This window comes from Gobio gobio (genome assembly GCF_949357685.1).
Source record: "Gobio gobio genome assembly, chromosome: 6".
NCBI classification, from domain to species: Eukaryota; Metazoa; Chordata; class Actinopteri; order Cypriniformes; family Gobionidae; genus Gobio; species Gobio gobio.
In genome coordinates this window covers 41732772-41749791 of record NC_137102.1, presented here as the reverse complement: position 1 = coordinate 41749791, position 17020 = coordinate 41732772, and the positions used below count along the sequence as shown (strand labels likewise).

The 17020-nt window shown below is 37.7% G+C and overlaps 1 protein-coding gene across 1 annotated transcript in view; it reads left to right on the top strand.

Moving 5' to 3' along the window:
- Nucleotides 1-1151: 1151 nt before the first annotated feature.
- prkci (protein kinase C, iota) overlaps nt 1152-17020 on the top strand; it is a 46937-nt gene continuing 31068 nt past the window's right edge. Inside the window, exon 1 of the mRNA XM_079818690.1 lies at nt 1152-1498. Within this exon, the coding sequence (XP_079674816.1) occupies nt 1419-1498 (80 nt within the window). The 5' untranslated portion in view covers nt 1152-1418. The remainder of the gene's footprint in view (nt 1499-17020) is intronic.

Below are 17020 nucleotides of genomic sequence, written 5' to 3'. Positions count from 1 at the left end.
GAGGCGCATCCAATTCATCTGCACAACAGTTCCATCTGCATAATATAGGCTAGGCTATATCAAAATATTTTTAAAAATAGCCTATGCAAAATACGAAACAGTTTTAACCCCTCATTTTATAAGCTGTCATATGATAATATTGTCAAAATGACATGTTTCAGTTTGTAGACTATTTACAGCACACAAACTCGTGCATCAAGAATGAATCTCCGGTATAGACAGTGGTACCAGCGTGTGAAGCCTGGTGGCAGTGTAATGGCAGTGGTTTTGCCACTAGAAGGCGTATTACACCATGAATTGTAAAGGCCTATCACAAAACGATCCTTGTAGCACACACAAAGAATCGATTGCCGAATGAATGACTTTTATGAGCTGGTTCTTGCATCAAAACATACCGCTCGACCGTCGTTGAAATAGCTATGAATCCTGAACAAAAATGACATTTGCTGAATTGGGAACCGCGCAGAGTTGGTGAATTATTCTGACTTAACTGTACTAACTACTAAACGTTGTAATACTTCATAATTATCCTACTTGAAATGAAGAACTGTTAAAGTTAATGATGTTGGCTACAAATACAATTTAAGGGAATTACATAGGCTATCTCGCATCTAAAAAGTATGCGGTTGTAGCCTAATTATAAAATCATTATTATTAACATTTTATTATCGAAATAATTGTATTACTTATTCTGATTTGTGCCTATCCATTTTATTGAAATGTGAAATAAATAAAAAAACGCATTTCTTATTTTCCGAATATTTCTGTCTCAAAAGTATTAGAGTAATCGTTCAAAGGAATCGGAAAACAGACATAATCTATAAATTATCCATGAATCCCCATCCCTACTCGTTTTAGACCTGCAAAAGGATGCTGCGAACTACTTCCTTAGCTGCTCTTCTCCACCCTCTCTGAATTTTGTGTGGTATAATCGGAATGCGACTAGACGCTCCCATCCACCCGATCCCATTTGAACATATTACCACAACACTCAAATATTAATTATATTAATATATGTTGAACATTTGGATTTTCTTTAAACGATCTAAATAAACAATATTTCTGATACTAACAGTCGCTAACAATGTGTAATGTGTTTGTTGGAAATCCCGCTCATCCCCCCTCCACATTCCGCTGTTTGGATCATTCCGTCTCGAGGCCTGCGCGAGAGTAGGGAGTGTTTTCCCATCAGACACAGAAGTTCTAGTAGTCAAACAAATTTTTGTCTGAACTTTACTAGTTATATTTTAGACAGGCTGATTGTACCACTGGGGTCAACACTATTTTGGTCCTAGTATTAAGTCCTGTTTTCTAACTCAGGTTATTTTTTGTTGTTGTTTTTTTTTTCCTCGTCAGACGACAGCGGGCTAGCCTCGTTAGCTAAGTTAGCTCGCTAGCCGGAGTACGGAGAGTTCATAATGCCTACGCTGCGGGACAGCACAATGTCCCACCCTGGAGAAAACCCGCACCAGGTCCGGGTAAAAGCCTACTATAGAGGGTAAGATGGACTCTGTGCTGTCTTTTTAGATGTTTCGATAGACTCTTATCTTGTCTAGAACTATTTATAGTGCAGTTTTGGGATATACACAAAAATGATTGGCCAGCTAACTTAGCTGGCCGTATTAGCTAAGCCCAAAACAAAACTCTTGATGAAGTTGTCAAGTGATACCAACTCGAATAAAACAGCTGTTTTGTAATTTCTTTATCTACAGCTGTTTTTTCTCTCTCATTTTAGTTCACGTAATGGTACACAAAAACAAAGTGATTATATGTTAGTCAGTTATTATAATAATGGCTTATTAAGTGTTGTTTTCGTCTGAGAGCTGCGCCTGTCATGGAGCTGGTTATGTCTGCCTGTCTATTACAATATTCGATATCTGTCACATTAAGATGGTTCTATGTGACGATAGGGTAACGTTATAAGGGAAAGGGAAAGTCACAGATACTTGTAATACAAGTAAAAGTTAATTCAATTATACATGCAAACTGTGTATTCATGTGTCATGAACATAAAATGTAAATTATCATGTAATTTATTTAATATTCACTTTGAGCTAATTTATAAATGAGAACATCAGTGAATTATGCCAAAATGGCAAGTAAAAATCTTTACATTTGTTATTCCTCCTACTGTTTAGGGAATAAATTATTGGGTTTCTATTGATTTTTTTTTTACTTTTATGTAAAGCACATTGATGTCTAAATGATTTCAGTCAGAGCTGGGTTCCATTCATGATGACGCTTGCTGTTGTTATGCACTTGAAAAACTTGTACAGCAAGTATCTTTTGCCAGACCTGTTGGAGACGGATTCCTATTCACACTCCCCAAGAGAGCTATTGTGTGTGTGCAGCTTTCAAGATGATTCAATCAGTTTCTGTTCCAGCTGAATTTGTTGATAATAGTAATTATCATCGCTGTAGGGAACTGACACGTCCGCCGTCATTAGTCTCTATGAACTGACCTCAGTGATGTGAATTTTTATAATTTTTTTAAGAAAAGCTCTATGGAGGGAAATGGATGAATTGATGGCCTATACTGTATACAAATAGTTGAATTACTGGGTGTTTTGACACCCATCATTTGTCCGTGTATGTGTTCCCTCTGGTTTCTGCTGTTTTTCAGCAGGTAATTTTAGCTAATCTTTGAACCAGTTTCAACTCCCTTATTCTATATAAACTTCTATTGTGGCCGCGATGGACCCAATCAGCGGTTGTTTCTTTTGGTGTGTGGAGGCCTTAATGGCAGGTTTCTGCCTGAATGCAGCACAGTCTTGAATAGAGCGAAGGACATGTTACTCTCTGCACCTTTTATGTTCCGTTTGAAACCCCCTGAAGCCTGGCAAAGATGAAATTCACAGCCTTTATCCTCCTTCTCCTCTTTCTTTGCCCTCTCTTCTGTATTTAACCCACTTATCACTCTCTTTCTGGCACTCATCCATGTTTTTTTTCTGTGATGTATTGTAGGACTGTAATAAACAAGTCTTTTAGAGGATTTGACCTATATTGCAACTCTAATAAAAAAATTTTTTTATGGCTGTTGAATAAAGTAGATGTTACTTGTGCATTTGGTCATCATATGTAGGGATGCACCGAATGTTCGGCAACCAAAATTATTCGGCCGAATAAATGAAAAGACCGAATAAATTTAACCGAACAATGACGTTTTTGATGACGCAATCAAATATAACAACCAGCGCGTGTGAGAGAGAGGCGCGCACACTTCTGAATGCAGCAAACATGTCGGAAGTGGGGAAGCATTAAAGGGTTAGTTCACCCAAAAATGAAAATTCTGTCATTAATTACTCACCCTCATGTCGTTGGACACCCGTAAGACCTCCGTTCATATTCGGAACACAAATGAAGATATTTTAGTTGAAAGCTGATGGCTGAGAAAGGCTTCAATCAGGCCTCCATTGGCATTCAGTACATTGACACTTCCAAGATCCATGAAAGGCACTTAAAACGTCGTTACAAAGTCTATCTCACCACAGTGGCTCTACAATAATCATACAATGCGACGACAATAGTTTTTGTGCGCAAAAAAAAATCAAAATAACACCTTTATCCAACTTGTTCTCGACTTCCGTGTGTGCCTCCACGACGCATGCGCGAGAATATGACGTAGCGGCGGTGTTCGGGAATCCATGAAATGCACACTCTAACCCCATTTTGAGCACTACGCCGAGACCTAAAGCACGATCAATGTAGAATCCAACAGCTTAGACACGCGCGTCTTCCTCTGCTCGTAAACAAATCGCTTCTGGGTCATATGTCCGAACGCCGGATCTGCGTCATATTCTCGCGCATGCGTCGTGGAGGCACACACGGAAGTCGAGAACAAGTTGGATAAAGGTGTTATTTAGATTTTTTTTTGCGCACAAAAACTATTGTCGTCGCATCGTAAGATTATTGTAGAGCCACTGTGGTGAGATAGACTTTGTAACGACGTTTTAAGTGCCTTTCATGGATCTTGGAAGTGTCAATGTACTGAATGCCAATGGAGGCCTGATTGAAGCCTTTCTCAGCCATCAGCTTTCAACTAAAATATCTTCATTTGTGTTCCGAATATGAACGGAGGTCTTACGGGTGTCCAACGACATGAGGGTGAGTAATTAATGACAGAATTTTCATTTTTGGGTGAACTAACCCTTTAAAGTGTCCGAGATGGATGCAAAAATGGCCGTTTGCAGACACTGTCTAAGCACCCTCAAATGCAAGCAAGAGCACCCTCAGTTGATACTGTAATATATTGGCAAATGCTCCAGTGCATATTTGTGTCTGTAGAACATCAAATGTAACCATTTACAACGCGTTTCTGCAGCGGTGACAGGCTCGCAAAACCACTCATGAACAAACAAACAAAGTGTAGACACGAATCAACGTAAGTCAAATATTTATTAGGGGTGTAACGATACACCTATGCCACGGTTCGGTTCACATCACGGTTTTGGAGCCACGACTCGGCTCGGTTCTGTTTGGTGTGGAGTCATGGTTCATGACAGGGCACCAGCAATAATAACACTAGATTCACTTTTAACTTAATAATAACAACAACAATAATTTAACTTATTAACTTTATCTTTATTAAATTTATACATTGGCTTCACGTTTTCTTTAGAGCAGTTAGCATACCTGAGTAAACTCAAATGAAATAAATGTCTGCACTGTAGACTAGTCAGAAATAATCTACTAATTTGACCATTTACCATAATGTTTAAAAGGAAAAAAACAAGCACATTTATTTCATAAAAATTGATGACACACACAAGTAAATGTCCCACTTTAGCCTACTTAACAAACACATAAATTGTATGAATATGGCTAATATCGATGAATAAATAGGCCTATAAGGTAAAGCTATTAAATAGCAGTTTTGTTAATACTATAAAGTAGCCACCACACTAATTAAAAAATAAACAAAATAACATAAAGTGGCATTTTGGGGTTATAGAAACAACAGTTACAATGGCGAATACAGAATACTTAATGTACTGTTAATGAAACATGAAAACAGCTCCTGATGAACAGAATGAACATCATACCTGCATGCCTTCCCAGCTAACACACGTCGAACCAGTTAATTGATTTATTGGTACTTTACTTTTATTTCATGACTTATAAATTGACATTGTAACGTTGCATGCTCATAGTTTCTCTTGCTTTATATACGGTGTGAGCCATTAACTTTCATAACTAAAGAGTGTGCGCTACGAGTGCAGTATGACGGCTGACAGGACAGGAAAACGGTTTTCTGAGGTGAGAGAGATTTTATATTTTGTAACAAGCTACGAAAATGTTGCTTGGGACTCCAAGGTAGCATTTTGCCTACATGGCTAAATGGGGAAACTGGCTTTCTTTTTTGTCCTTCCATCATGAGCGATCGCCCAAGTCACGTGACATGCACTTGGAAGAAAAAAGTTAGTGTTTATTTAGTAAATAATATTATTATAATAATATTTAGTAAAAAATACAGCTCTTATTAGTTGTTAAAAGTGTACTAATTACTTTTAATCTAATCTCAAGGAAGAAAAAAAATATTTTGTGGCATAAGGTGAATGAGAGCTGGACTGGGGCAGCAGGGGGCGGGGCGCATTCGGTTCGACATGAGAGTATCGCGGTTTGAACTGTGGATTTCGGTTCAGTTTGAATATCGTTACACACCTAATATTTATTGTGCATTGTTAGCAGCTTCATTGAACTTTGTGAGATCGGGATGAACTGACATAGCTACAGCGTTTAGTTATCATAAATGGAGCGGTCTTGGCTCGCTTTCGAGTCTACAGTCTATAATCCATTGAATAAAACTATTGTTTTTCATGTTGCAAAAAGGATTAATGGCCAATTGCACGCTGCAAAGTTTCGGAAGTGACATAGTGAAATAGTAATGCATAAAAGCAATGTAAATAAAAATATTTTTATTTGGCCATTTTTTTATTTTAAGTTATATTGTGCTTTGTTTGTATAATGTCTGCTGGAATGCTAAACAATGTTCAGTATTAAATAAATATTTTAAATTGTATTTTTTTAATTTATAAAGCAAATTTTTATTATTTAATTTATGCGATGGTGAAAAAATGAAAACGCGTTCGGTATTCAACTTCGGCCTTCGGCCAAGTGTTTTATTATTATTCGGCTTCGGCCAAGAATTTTCATTTCGGTGCATCCCTAATCATATAAAACTTAGCTCGTGGTCAGTGCTCTGCCTGTTTGTCATGGTTATGTGACTTAAATGAATGCTTTACTAGAAAATTAATTATTTGATCGTCCTCAGGTCAATCCTGTATGCCTTTCTTCTGCAGTATGGCTGCACAAAGATGGTTAAACTTATAACTATTTTGTTCAGTAATTATAATAGCGATTATAAATGACAGTTGTTCTAATTTGCTAAATGTATTGTTACATTTAATCTGAAATATTGCACTTTTATTAAAGCACAAATCAGAACATCAACTCGTATGCACGGTTAGGGTTAGGGCTACCTCATCTAGTTTACAACCATCAACCAATACAGTGATTTCATATTTGAATTTAACACAGTTCTTCAGAAGGTTTGCTCACAGATATAGTTTCAACAAATAGCACGTGGCCTTGAATACAGTCACAGACTGGGTATATTAAACTTATCTTTTGAGTGGACTGTCGCAATAGAGATTGCTGAATTCTAGAATAACTTGTTTGTCTGTGTTTTGAGATCATTGCTGCTTTTCTGCAGTGCAGAGAGAATGTGTGTGCATGGTTGCAAGGTTAGATTAAGTAAAACACCAGGCAAAAATATATCCATTTAAGAGAAAAGCTCTGATTGGGGGATTTAAACTCTTGACATCTGCCATTAAAGCTTGTGGAGGCTTGCACACTCACTCTTATCTTTTTTTTTTCTTCCACAGAAGATAGTTAGTAATACAGGTTTGGAATGACAGTAAATAATGACAGTATTTACATTTTGGCTGAAATGTCGCTTTAATACACCTGCTGTTTGTTCTTATTTCCTTGTGTATTTTTCTGTTTGATTTTTAGTGTCTGTGAGCTTGTTGTCTTTGAAAATTATCTTTGAGGTTCTTGTAAGTCTTATTTGACAGCAGGAATGAGTGTGTTCAGTATGCTGTTGTAAAGATAGTGTGAGCTGAGCCATGTATACCCTATATGCGGCTTCACTGCCTCCTTTCAATGATGCTGAGCTCTAACAGGGTGCATCTGTTCATACTAAGAGAGTGGGACCCAGATCCAACTTCCTCACATTGTCAATTATGTGCCAAAATAATTTTATATCGTTTGCAAGAGGCAACAGTAAAAAGAAATGTATCTTTCTGTAAGTTAGCGGTGTAATGATACACTCATGTAACGATTCAATAATACAAATCACAATATTAAACTCACGATACAATACAATCATGATATTTTAAGCCAAAATAAAGAAGAGGGTTTTTAAGCCATATGGTAAAAATGTAATAGTACATGTACGGTTGATTTAAAATGCTAAATTTGGTATGGACTTAGGTGGTGGACTTACAGGGTTAGTTCACCCAAAAATGATAATTCTGTCATTAATTTCTCACCCTCATGTCGTTCCAAACCCGTAAGACATTCGTTCATCTTCAGAACACAAATTAAGATATTTTTGATGAAATCTAAGAGTTTTCTGAACCACCCATTGGCAGCAATGTCATTGCAACTTACTTTCAAGGTCCAGAAAGGTAGTAAAGACTAAAGACATTGTAAAAATATTCCATGTGACTATGGTGGTTCAAACCCCCCCCCAAGAGAAAAAAACCTTTATTCTTTTCTGTGTCATTCTTCTACGCAGTTTACGTTGTATATACAGTGCAGCGCAACTATTGTTACTATTGAAATGAAACACAGTTTTCAAATTAAGTCCATTTTATTACGAAATTTCAAAACATTAATACCGTTTTGGCGCTGTGGCGTGAGATAGTTCTGGAGCAGCTCAGCTCAAGAGAAGCGGCAGCACAGAGCGCACGTGAACTGATCTTCTTTTCCACCTCAATACCAGTTACAGTGCGAAATAAACACACATGAATAAACTACGGATGCTCTAGGGATGCTCCGATCGATTGGCCGGAGATCGGCCGCATCTGAAAAATAGCGGAGTATGCAGAATGAGCTGATGCGGGGAATGTGCATGATACAATTTGTCCTAAACATGACACATGCTTTATATTAAGGGTAAAAAAGAATTAAATAATTAAAAATAAAGTAATTAAAATAACTGGTGAGATATAGTTAACATGTATTCGGTTGTTAAGTCTGACGTCACGCGGCAGCACTTCTGGGTCCAAAAGCTCATATCTCGTACAATAAAAACAACAAACAGTGCTAATATGTGGTGTAATACTACAAAAAATTACAATCACAACCTTTATCTCCATACCAAAATTCCAGATGGCCAGACAGTGATTCATCTTTTGTAAATCGATAAAATATTAAGGTCTGTGACTCTGTGAGCACAGAGACTGTTGTGTAGACAGTATTTAAAATGTTTAACTTTTTAAAATGTTTGATGTTTAAAATGAATAAATAGCGCTCATAAATGGCTGTCGATGGCATTCTCAAGTGAAACGAGTTGAGGCTTGGACCCAGAAACGGCTTGGTCTGTCAGATGCTCTGAGGGTACTTGTGTTGACAGACAGATAAATACCTGCGGTGTTTAATGCGTTTGAAATGTGGTGCTTTCCTCAGTGCATAACTTGCATTTCACAGGTATATTCGCCATCTGTAAATGTTAGAAAGTCATGCAAATATGTCAATTTTGCTGTCAGGACGAGGACCAGCCTATTGTTAAAAAACAATATTATTAATACATGCCAGTACCCTGTTAAAACGATAGTTACATTACATTACATTACATTACATTATTACCATAAAACTGTAACAAAAATATAATAAAGGCAACATCTATAGTATTTTTTTTTTATCTGAAAAAATGTTAACAGTGATCAGCTTACAAATCAGTGAAGCATTGGAATCGGGATCGGTATCGGCCGATCACCATGACAAAAAATCGGTACTATGTATCGGCTGCAAAAATCCTGATCGGAGCATCCCTAGAATAAACATCTGAAAGTGTGTTAAAATATTACAATAGAGTAGAGTACAACTTACCGAAATCCGTATCATGTCACATGGAATCGCACAATCAGTGTTTCAAGGGCGGAACGACGTCAGTAAAACAGCTTGAAAACAATGTCATGTACGTCACATTTACCTCAGAAAAACCTTATCCAGCGTCCATAAACTCGTTAGTCAGCTAGAAAAATGTACTCTAGAGAGGAGCATTTTGCTAAATATATGCACCATATTACATATTCATTATAATTTTTAAGGTTCTTCAATATTTAATGCATGTATGAATAAATCTGGCAAGTTTAAATGTTTATATTCCAAAACACTAATTGGAGTAGAAATATGTTTATGTAAAGTTAATATAACTTTATTATTTAAAAAAAAACACAATTGAATGTAATTTAAGTGTTTGTATAGAAATCAGTTAATTTTTACCTTCAATATTGTTGTAGGCTAATGTAGCCTAGCAGGCTACAACTGACTACAACTGAAGAGATTTTGTTTTCTTTGAGAACATTTACCATGTATTGTAACTGATGTATATCCAAAATAGGCCTAATCGATATTGAATCGAATCTAATTGAAATCGAATTGAAAGCTTGTGAGTCGAAATCGAATCTAATTGTGAAATTTGTGTCAATACCCAGCCCTAGTTCTGCCGTAGAACTCTGAAGCGCTGCACTGAATTTACAACATAAACTGCGTAGGAGAATGATACAGACAAGAAGAAATTGTTGAATAAAGTCGTTATATTTGTATATGTTTTTTTTTGTGCACAAAAAGTCGCTTCATAAAATGAAGGTTGAACCACAGTAGTCACATGGACTATTTTAGAGATGTCTTTACTACCTTTCTGGACCTTGAAAATGTGTGGTTCAGAAACCTCTCAGATTCTTAATTTGTGTTCCGAAGATGAACGAAGGTCTTACAGGTTTTTTTAGCGACATTAGGGTGAATAATTAATGACAGAATTTTCATTTTTGGGTGAACTATCCCTTTAAATAGACTTGAACTTTTTATTCTGACACCAGAATAAAAATATTCTAAAAAATCTGTTTAAATTGGGGATGCACCCGATACTCAGAATCGGTATCGACGGTCAGACAGGACCGGTCCAAATTCGTATACTATTCGGTGTTATTGTTAAAGCTGCATTCTGTAGTTCTTCCTCTTTGTCGACATCTCTGTTTGAAATCTGAAATTGCAGTTATTCACGGAATTATCAACTTTACTTGAATTGTGCCTCTGCACGGCACAGCGCGGAGGAATCCAATGTTTTGAGGAGAATGTGCGGCTGTCAGTCACCGCGCCGGTGTGGATACTACTGTCATTCGGAATCACATTACTGTTTGAAAGTATGAACAGTAATGGTGCGTTCACACCGGACGCGATTCGCGCGAGTGATTTACATGTTAAGTCAATGCAGAGACGCGAAATGGCATTCTGCGGCGCGATTCGCGCGAATGAGGCGGCGAGATTCGCGCGATTGAGGCGGCGAGAAGGACGCGACTTGAGCGTTTTGAACGCGCGATTCGCGTGAATCGCGCGAAACGCTCAAGTTGAAAAATCTGAACTTTGGCGGATATTTCGCGCCGCGTTAACCAATCAGGAGCTTGCTCTAGTAGTGACAACAATGAGGAGAAAATCTGTATATTGATATCTGGTTCAGACAATATGATTATCACTGTGATAACATTAAATGACATGAAACACAATCCAGTCTCTTTTTGTTAAATGCAAGTTTATGTATGATCAATAATACAAAAGTATCAGTAATGTATAACAAGCTATACATGAAACAAAGCAACAATGCAGTCAAACATTCATAGTCAGTGCTAGTAGGCTAACGTTACAACTGCAACGTACAGTTATAGCCTAAAAATATAAAGTAATGAAACTTATCTTTGCCCTCAGCCTAAACGATTTGCCAGGGAACAAATTATAGATCCATGAGACCAAAGATCGGCCGTTACAAGACGAATTATAGCTCGAGACACACCACAGAGACATCAGAGCCAGCGGGAGACGGCAGAAGGACTGGCCGAGGAAAGGTTGCCCTCGCCGGCTTTCACGTGCGCTGAGCGCGCTGTCCGCTGGAGCTCACAGCTCCGACAACGGCAGATAAAATGTTCAAATAGGCACTGTTTATGTAAATAAACCACAGATTTGAGCTTTAAACAACTACATTATCGACTGAAAAAGTCTTAAAACTACGTTTTGTCACACATTAACAGTAGATATGAACAAAAAAAAAGACATGTAAACACAGCCCATGTCAGCCATTTCTCAACGAGACGAGCTGCTGGCGGAAGCCCCGCCCATGACGCGAATTCGCATCTGTTGTGCAGTGAATGTCACGCGCGATTCGCGCGAGTAAACTCAAAATGTACACGCGTCCACCTTCGCGCGAATCGCGTCCGGTGTGAACGCCACATAAGTAGATAACATTCACTTTTGTAGGGAAAATGCATTGCAGTAAATCGCGATGATTAAATCTAACGATCGTTTATCATATCACGTCAAACCATGCAAAATCAAATTATACTTTGTTTTCAAATTGTTAATGTTAACAACATCAGCATAGCGTGACTACATTTAATGTGTATTAGGGCTACCTGTAGTTTAGTTTCCATTTCTGTGCAGTCTAATTTCTAACTGTCATATTCCAACAAATGAATGTGGAGTAGAGGTGTATTGCTCCCTCTCATAGCTAGCACAAAATAATTAATATTTACCATAATGCACATAGCAAAACAAGAAAGGCACGACAAAGAAAACTCCTTAACTGAAATTAAGCGAACAAGTGTGCTTGTGTTACATAATTGAACCATTGAAATGTCTTGTCCAGCAGAAAAAAAAAGGTCTCTGCGTCCGTTTTGAACCCCTTTAAAACACGGAGTTCAAGCCACATTTCAAAAGCCATTTTTATCCTTGTTTTCGCATAGGCCCGGTTGAAGTCTCTTTTTTTCTGTAGCCACTCCGAGGGTGCGTCTCAATCAGCTCCCTAGCTCAGTAGTCAGGGCACTGATCAGGGAGTAAGCCCATTGACTTATGTCCTGATCAGTGCCCTGACTATTGAGCTTGGGAGCTGATTGAGACGCTCCCCGAAAGTCCGAAGTCCTTTGCATTTTACAACAGGTGAATCTCGAGTTGTCACTGGTGATTGTGTTTGACCCTTTCTGGATCTGCCATCAAATTGATAAGTTTAATTATATCAAGTGCTGTGAGAAAAGGCTATAAATCTCCACCTCCAACATCCTGACACGCAATATAGCCTTCTAGCCTTTAGGGCTGCAACCAAAGAAAATCTTGGTCGACTGAAGTCCTGAAATTTTCGACTAAAAATCGACTAAAAATGACGTTAGGAAAAAAACGTTAAATTAATTAGCTGCGCACTGTGCGCAGTACTTGATAGCCTTGTTGTCTGCCTAAATGAATTATAAATAAACATTAAAAAACTAGTAGGCTATTTGCAGTATATGAAATAGTTTTTGACCTGATTATTTTGCACTGAAATGAGTCTGACACACGAGTCTGTCGGCTCTGACAGCGTTGCATCACGTGCACCTGTGCAATATCATAGTACTATATTTTCGGAAATCATAGGCTATGTTGTCAACTAGATATCATCACAAGAACTTTTGAGGAATATGCAACATAATTTAGACAATTGTTTTTGTCATATGTATTATAATAACTGACAGACAGTATAATTTCAGCCGCTCTGTGCAGCTCGAACATATAGGAGCTCAGCTCAGCTTCGCGGCTGAGACACGAATAGACTATTAACTTAAAGCCTTTACTCTTAAACACAAAAGGCACGTCCACTTTAATATAAAAGGAATATTTATTAAACAAGCCAGATCAAGAGCAGAAAAAACGCTCTCACGATTAAATAAATAATATACAGAAAACTAGCCTTCTTCAATCTGTCTCTTTTCGCCAGTGGGTTGGGCTAATCCAAAAGAAGTGAAAACAATGGGGGTGTTCTGAAGACAGTCTGTTACCTGTGAAACAGGGGTGCTCTGAAAACACCCCCATTAGCAATTAGTGCTTTCCACCTGATGAAATGAACGCTGCAAATAGATATTTTTAATATAATAAAAAAATTTTCTGTCTATTGAAAGTCTAGGCAATTAAAAATGTCTTCTGAAGAGATCACTTTATATGATAAAGCTTTATATAAACGTTCAATTACCATTACAATTATCTCACAAATATGTGCTAACTAATTGTGTTGCAATAGCTTACATACAGCACAAGGAAGCTTGATTTAAAATTTAATTTAAAAAGATGAGTAAACAGTAATAAAATAAAAACAAATAAACAAATTACAAACAATAGCACAAATAAATACAATAGAATAAAGATACAAATGAAATAGACTGCTTTATTTCAGGTAGGTCTAACAGTATTCAGGTCAGAAACTGAATAAAAAAAACAAAGTGATCAAATTTAAAATAACATTGATAATCTTCATTATAAAAAATGAAATACAGATGAATCCATTAGAGTTACACAAGTTAATCAGTTTGATCGTTTGTCTTTTTGTAGTTTGAATAACATATAACTGCTGCCCCCAGACCTGACGCACGCATGGATCCCAAACACTAGGCTCGTTTGAGATGAGAAAAATCTGCGCAGAACCGATCACCGCGAGATGCATGCCGGTTAGAAATGTGTCCGAACGTGGTCCGACTTGCTCTGGTGTCATGCTGACGCGTGTCAAAAAACTCTTGCGATAGCAAGGCGGACGTGTCGGATTCTGCAGTCGAGCGCAGTTGCTCTCCACCGAATGCGCTGATCAAAAGCATGATGGGAAACGACTTGCTGATGACACAGCTTAAAGGGTTAGTTCACCCAAAAATGAAAATTCTGTCATTAATTACTCACCCTCACGTCGTTCGAGACCCGTAAGACCTCCGTTCATATTCGGAACACAAATGAAGATATTTTTGTTGAAAGCTGATGGCTGAGAAAGGCTTCAGATAGGCCTCCATTGGCATTCAGTACACTTATACTCCCAAGACGGATAAAAGGCACTCAAAACATCGTTACAAAATCCATCTCACCACAGTGACTCTACAATAATCTTACGATGCGACGACAATAGTTTTTGTGCGCAAAAAAAATCTAAATAACACCTTTTTCCAACTTGTTACTGCCTTCCGTGTGTGCCTCCACGACGCATGCGCGAGAATATGACGCAGATCCGGCGTTCGGACAGATGACCCAGAAGTGATTTGTTTACAATCAGAGGAAGACGCGCGTGTCTAAGCTGTTGAATTCTACATTGATCGTGCTTTAGGTCTCGGCGTAGTGCTCAAAATGGGGTTAGAGTGTGCATTTCATGGATTCCCAAACCCCGGCGCTACGTCATATTCTCGCGCATGCGTCGTGGAGGCACACGCGGAAGGCAATAACAAGCTGGATAAAGGTGTTATTTCAGGGCTCCAGAGTGCGACTAAATGGTCGCATTTTGCGACTAAAATTTGAGAGTGTGCGACTGAATTTTACGTCCAGTCGCACATGTGCGCCCCAGTAAATTTGCCTGCTGTCGGTACTGGAGAAATTAAGAAAATACACTTACTAATTATAATTGATAGACGTTATGTCTGGCAAATTCTATCTTTGCCAGCCGTTTCTATATGAGATAATATTAAATAATTAGTCCGTGATGCATTTTTGCCATTCGCAATCCAGAAGAGAGAGAGAGAGAGAGAGAGAAAGCGAGCGAGCTCTCACGTGGAGCTACAGCGAACACAACACCACAGTCAGCTTTAATGAGTGACGATGGCCAAGAGAACTACACAGAAGTTTAGTCTGCTTAAACTTTAGGGATGTGCTGTGATATTAATCTAATTTTATTTTCGATTTTGGCTTCCAAGAATTATAAAAAGAAGATATATGAGGTAAAACTATTCCTATAGCCGTGTTCCGTCGAGCTCATCCTTCCTTTCACAGCTGAGCTGTCATTTCTCCCTAAACCTAATCGTCAGAATCAGTGATTGTTGTAAACTGCAGTCTCTACTGTTGCTAAACTGCGGGATGTGTTTGATAATAAAGAGCTATTAAATGCACAATAATCCGCGCAAGAGACGCTGTTTCCAACTTCAAAAGGCGGCTTATGTGTGTGTGCTGCGAAATGGACCGACTTGCACTTAATATTGTAGGCTTCGTGTGCGCGTCTATTTTTTTACGGTCTATGGTCTACTCTAAACCATCAAATAAACAACAAATAGCCGGTGTCAAATTGACCGGATTGGAGAGAAGTTATTTTTAACAGTTTATATCTTAAATGGGCGTAAATAGTTTGGAGAAATAGGAGAATATGATATTATTAGTTCTACATTCGATCGGTCTTAAAGGGGCAGCGTCTAATAAACCTGACGATTGAGCCATTGATTCGAATCGAACAAAAGACAAATAGAAAATATTCACATCTCTTGAATTAATAACTTTAGCTTTTATAAGCATTAATCTATCAATTTATACAGTGAAAACTATGCAGTGTTATTTTACATTTCATTACTTTATAAGATTTCTTTGTAGGTTTGTTCTTTACTGTAATATTGATGTTAGTGCCCAAACTTTGCGGTTTCTTTTGCTATATATATTTTACTTTTCAGATTATAAAGCCATGTTAATTATGTTCTAAATTATGTTTTGTTTTTTGTTTTTTTTATAAAAAAAAAAAAGTATAATAAAAAGAACCGGTAAGAATACTGTTAAAGTACCGGATCGATAAGCAGTATGGGTAAGAGTAGTAATACCATTAAAACCTTAACGATACACATCCCTATTAGTAATACAGTGGAAATTAGTAGATTTGATTAGCATGTTGATTTACGGTGTGCGCCACTAAAATTTCTGGTTGTGCCCCTAAAATTTTCAGTTGGGGGCCACTGTGCTCCTAGTGAAAAAAGTTAGTCTGGAGCCCTGTATTTTGATTTTTTTTTGCGCACAAAAACTATTGTCGTCGCATCGTAAGATTATTGTAGAGTCACTGTGGTGAGATGGACTTTGTAACAACATTTTAAGTGCCTTTTATCGGTCTTGGGAGTATAAGTGTACTGAATGCCAATGGAAGCCTATCTGAAGCCTTTCTCAGCCATCAGCTTTCAACAAAAATATCTTCATTTGTGTTCTGAATATGAACGGAGGTCTCACGGGTGTCGAACGACATAAGGGTGAGTAATTAATGACAGAATTTTCATTTTTGGGTGAACTAACCCTTTAATGCTTATTGGTTTAAACAACTGTGATGTATGGTTCTTTTTTTTAAATGTTTGATTTTAAAACTCTGATATCATGTTTTTATGTGTGAATATTCCCAAACTCTCGGACAGTGCAATCTCTCTGTGGGTTATGTGATTGTTGTAATATTTATAAAAACATATATAAAAACATGTATGTAATTAAAGTAAAAATGATTGATAAACACGTCTTTCGAATGGAAATAAATAACAAAAACTTTGGGTGTCTTGTTCATAATATTTATTTTCATATAAAAGTAACAGAACTTAAATTACATCCAGTTTATCAGCAACAAGGCGCACGAGTGTGAATCCCGCGATATCCGCCTTTGATCTCGCAGGTGTCGGATCCACTACGAGAAGAGAGAACTGTCCGGCTTGCCTGCACTTTTTTCACTCCTCCCCTCACTGCAGCCGCCTAGTCTCGGCTGAATTTCAGGCGAGGTGCATCTCAAACAAGCCTATCTTTCCTGTGAACTGGTTACGACTTGTGTTTTATGTTAATACTCACCAAGATGGGCATTGAGACATTTTTTGAGTGTATTTGACCATTAATAAGCTGGAAAAAGGAGCTCATTTTTGCACTTGTATGTCAGAAGCGGCTTTATTAGGGTATGTGTGTGTGCGCTTCAAATGCGAGCGCGAAATATGCGTGAATGAGTAGAATTATGTGCAATCCCGCGCAA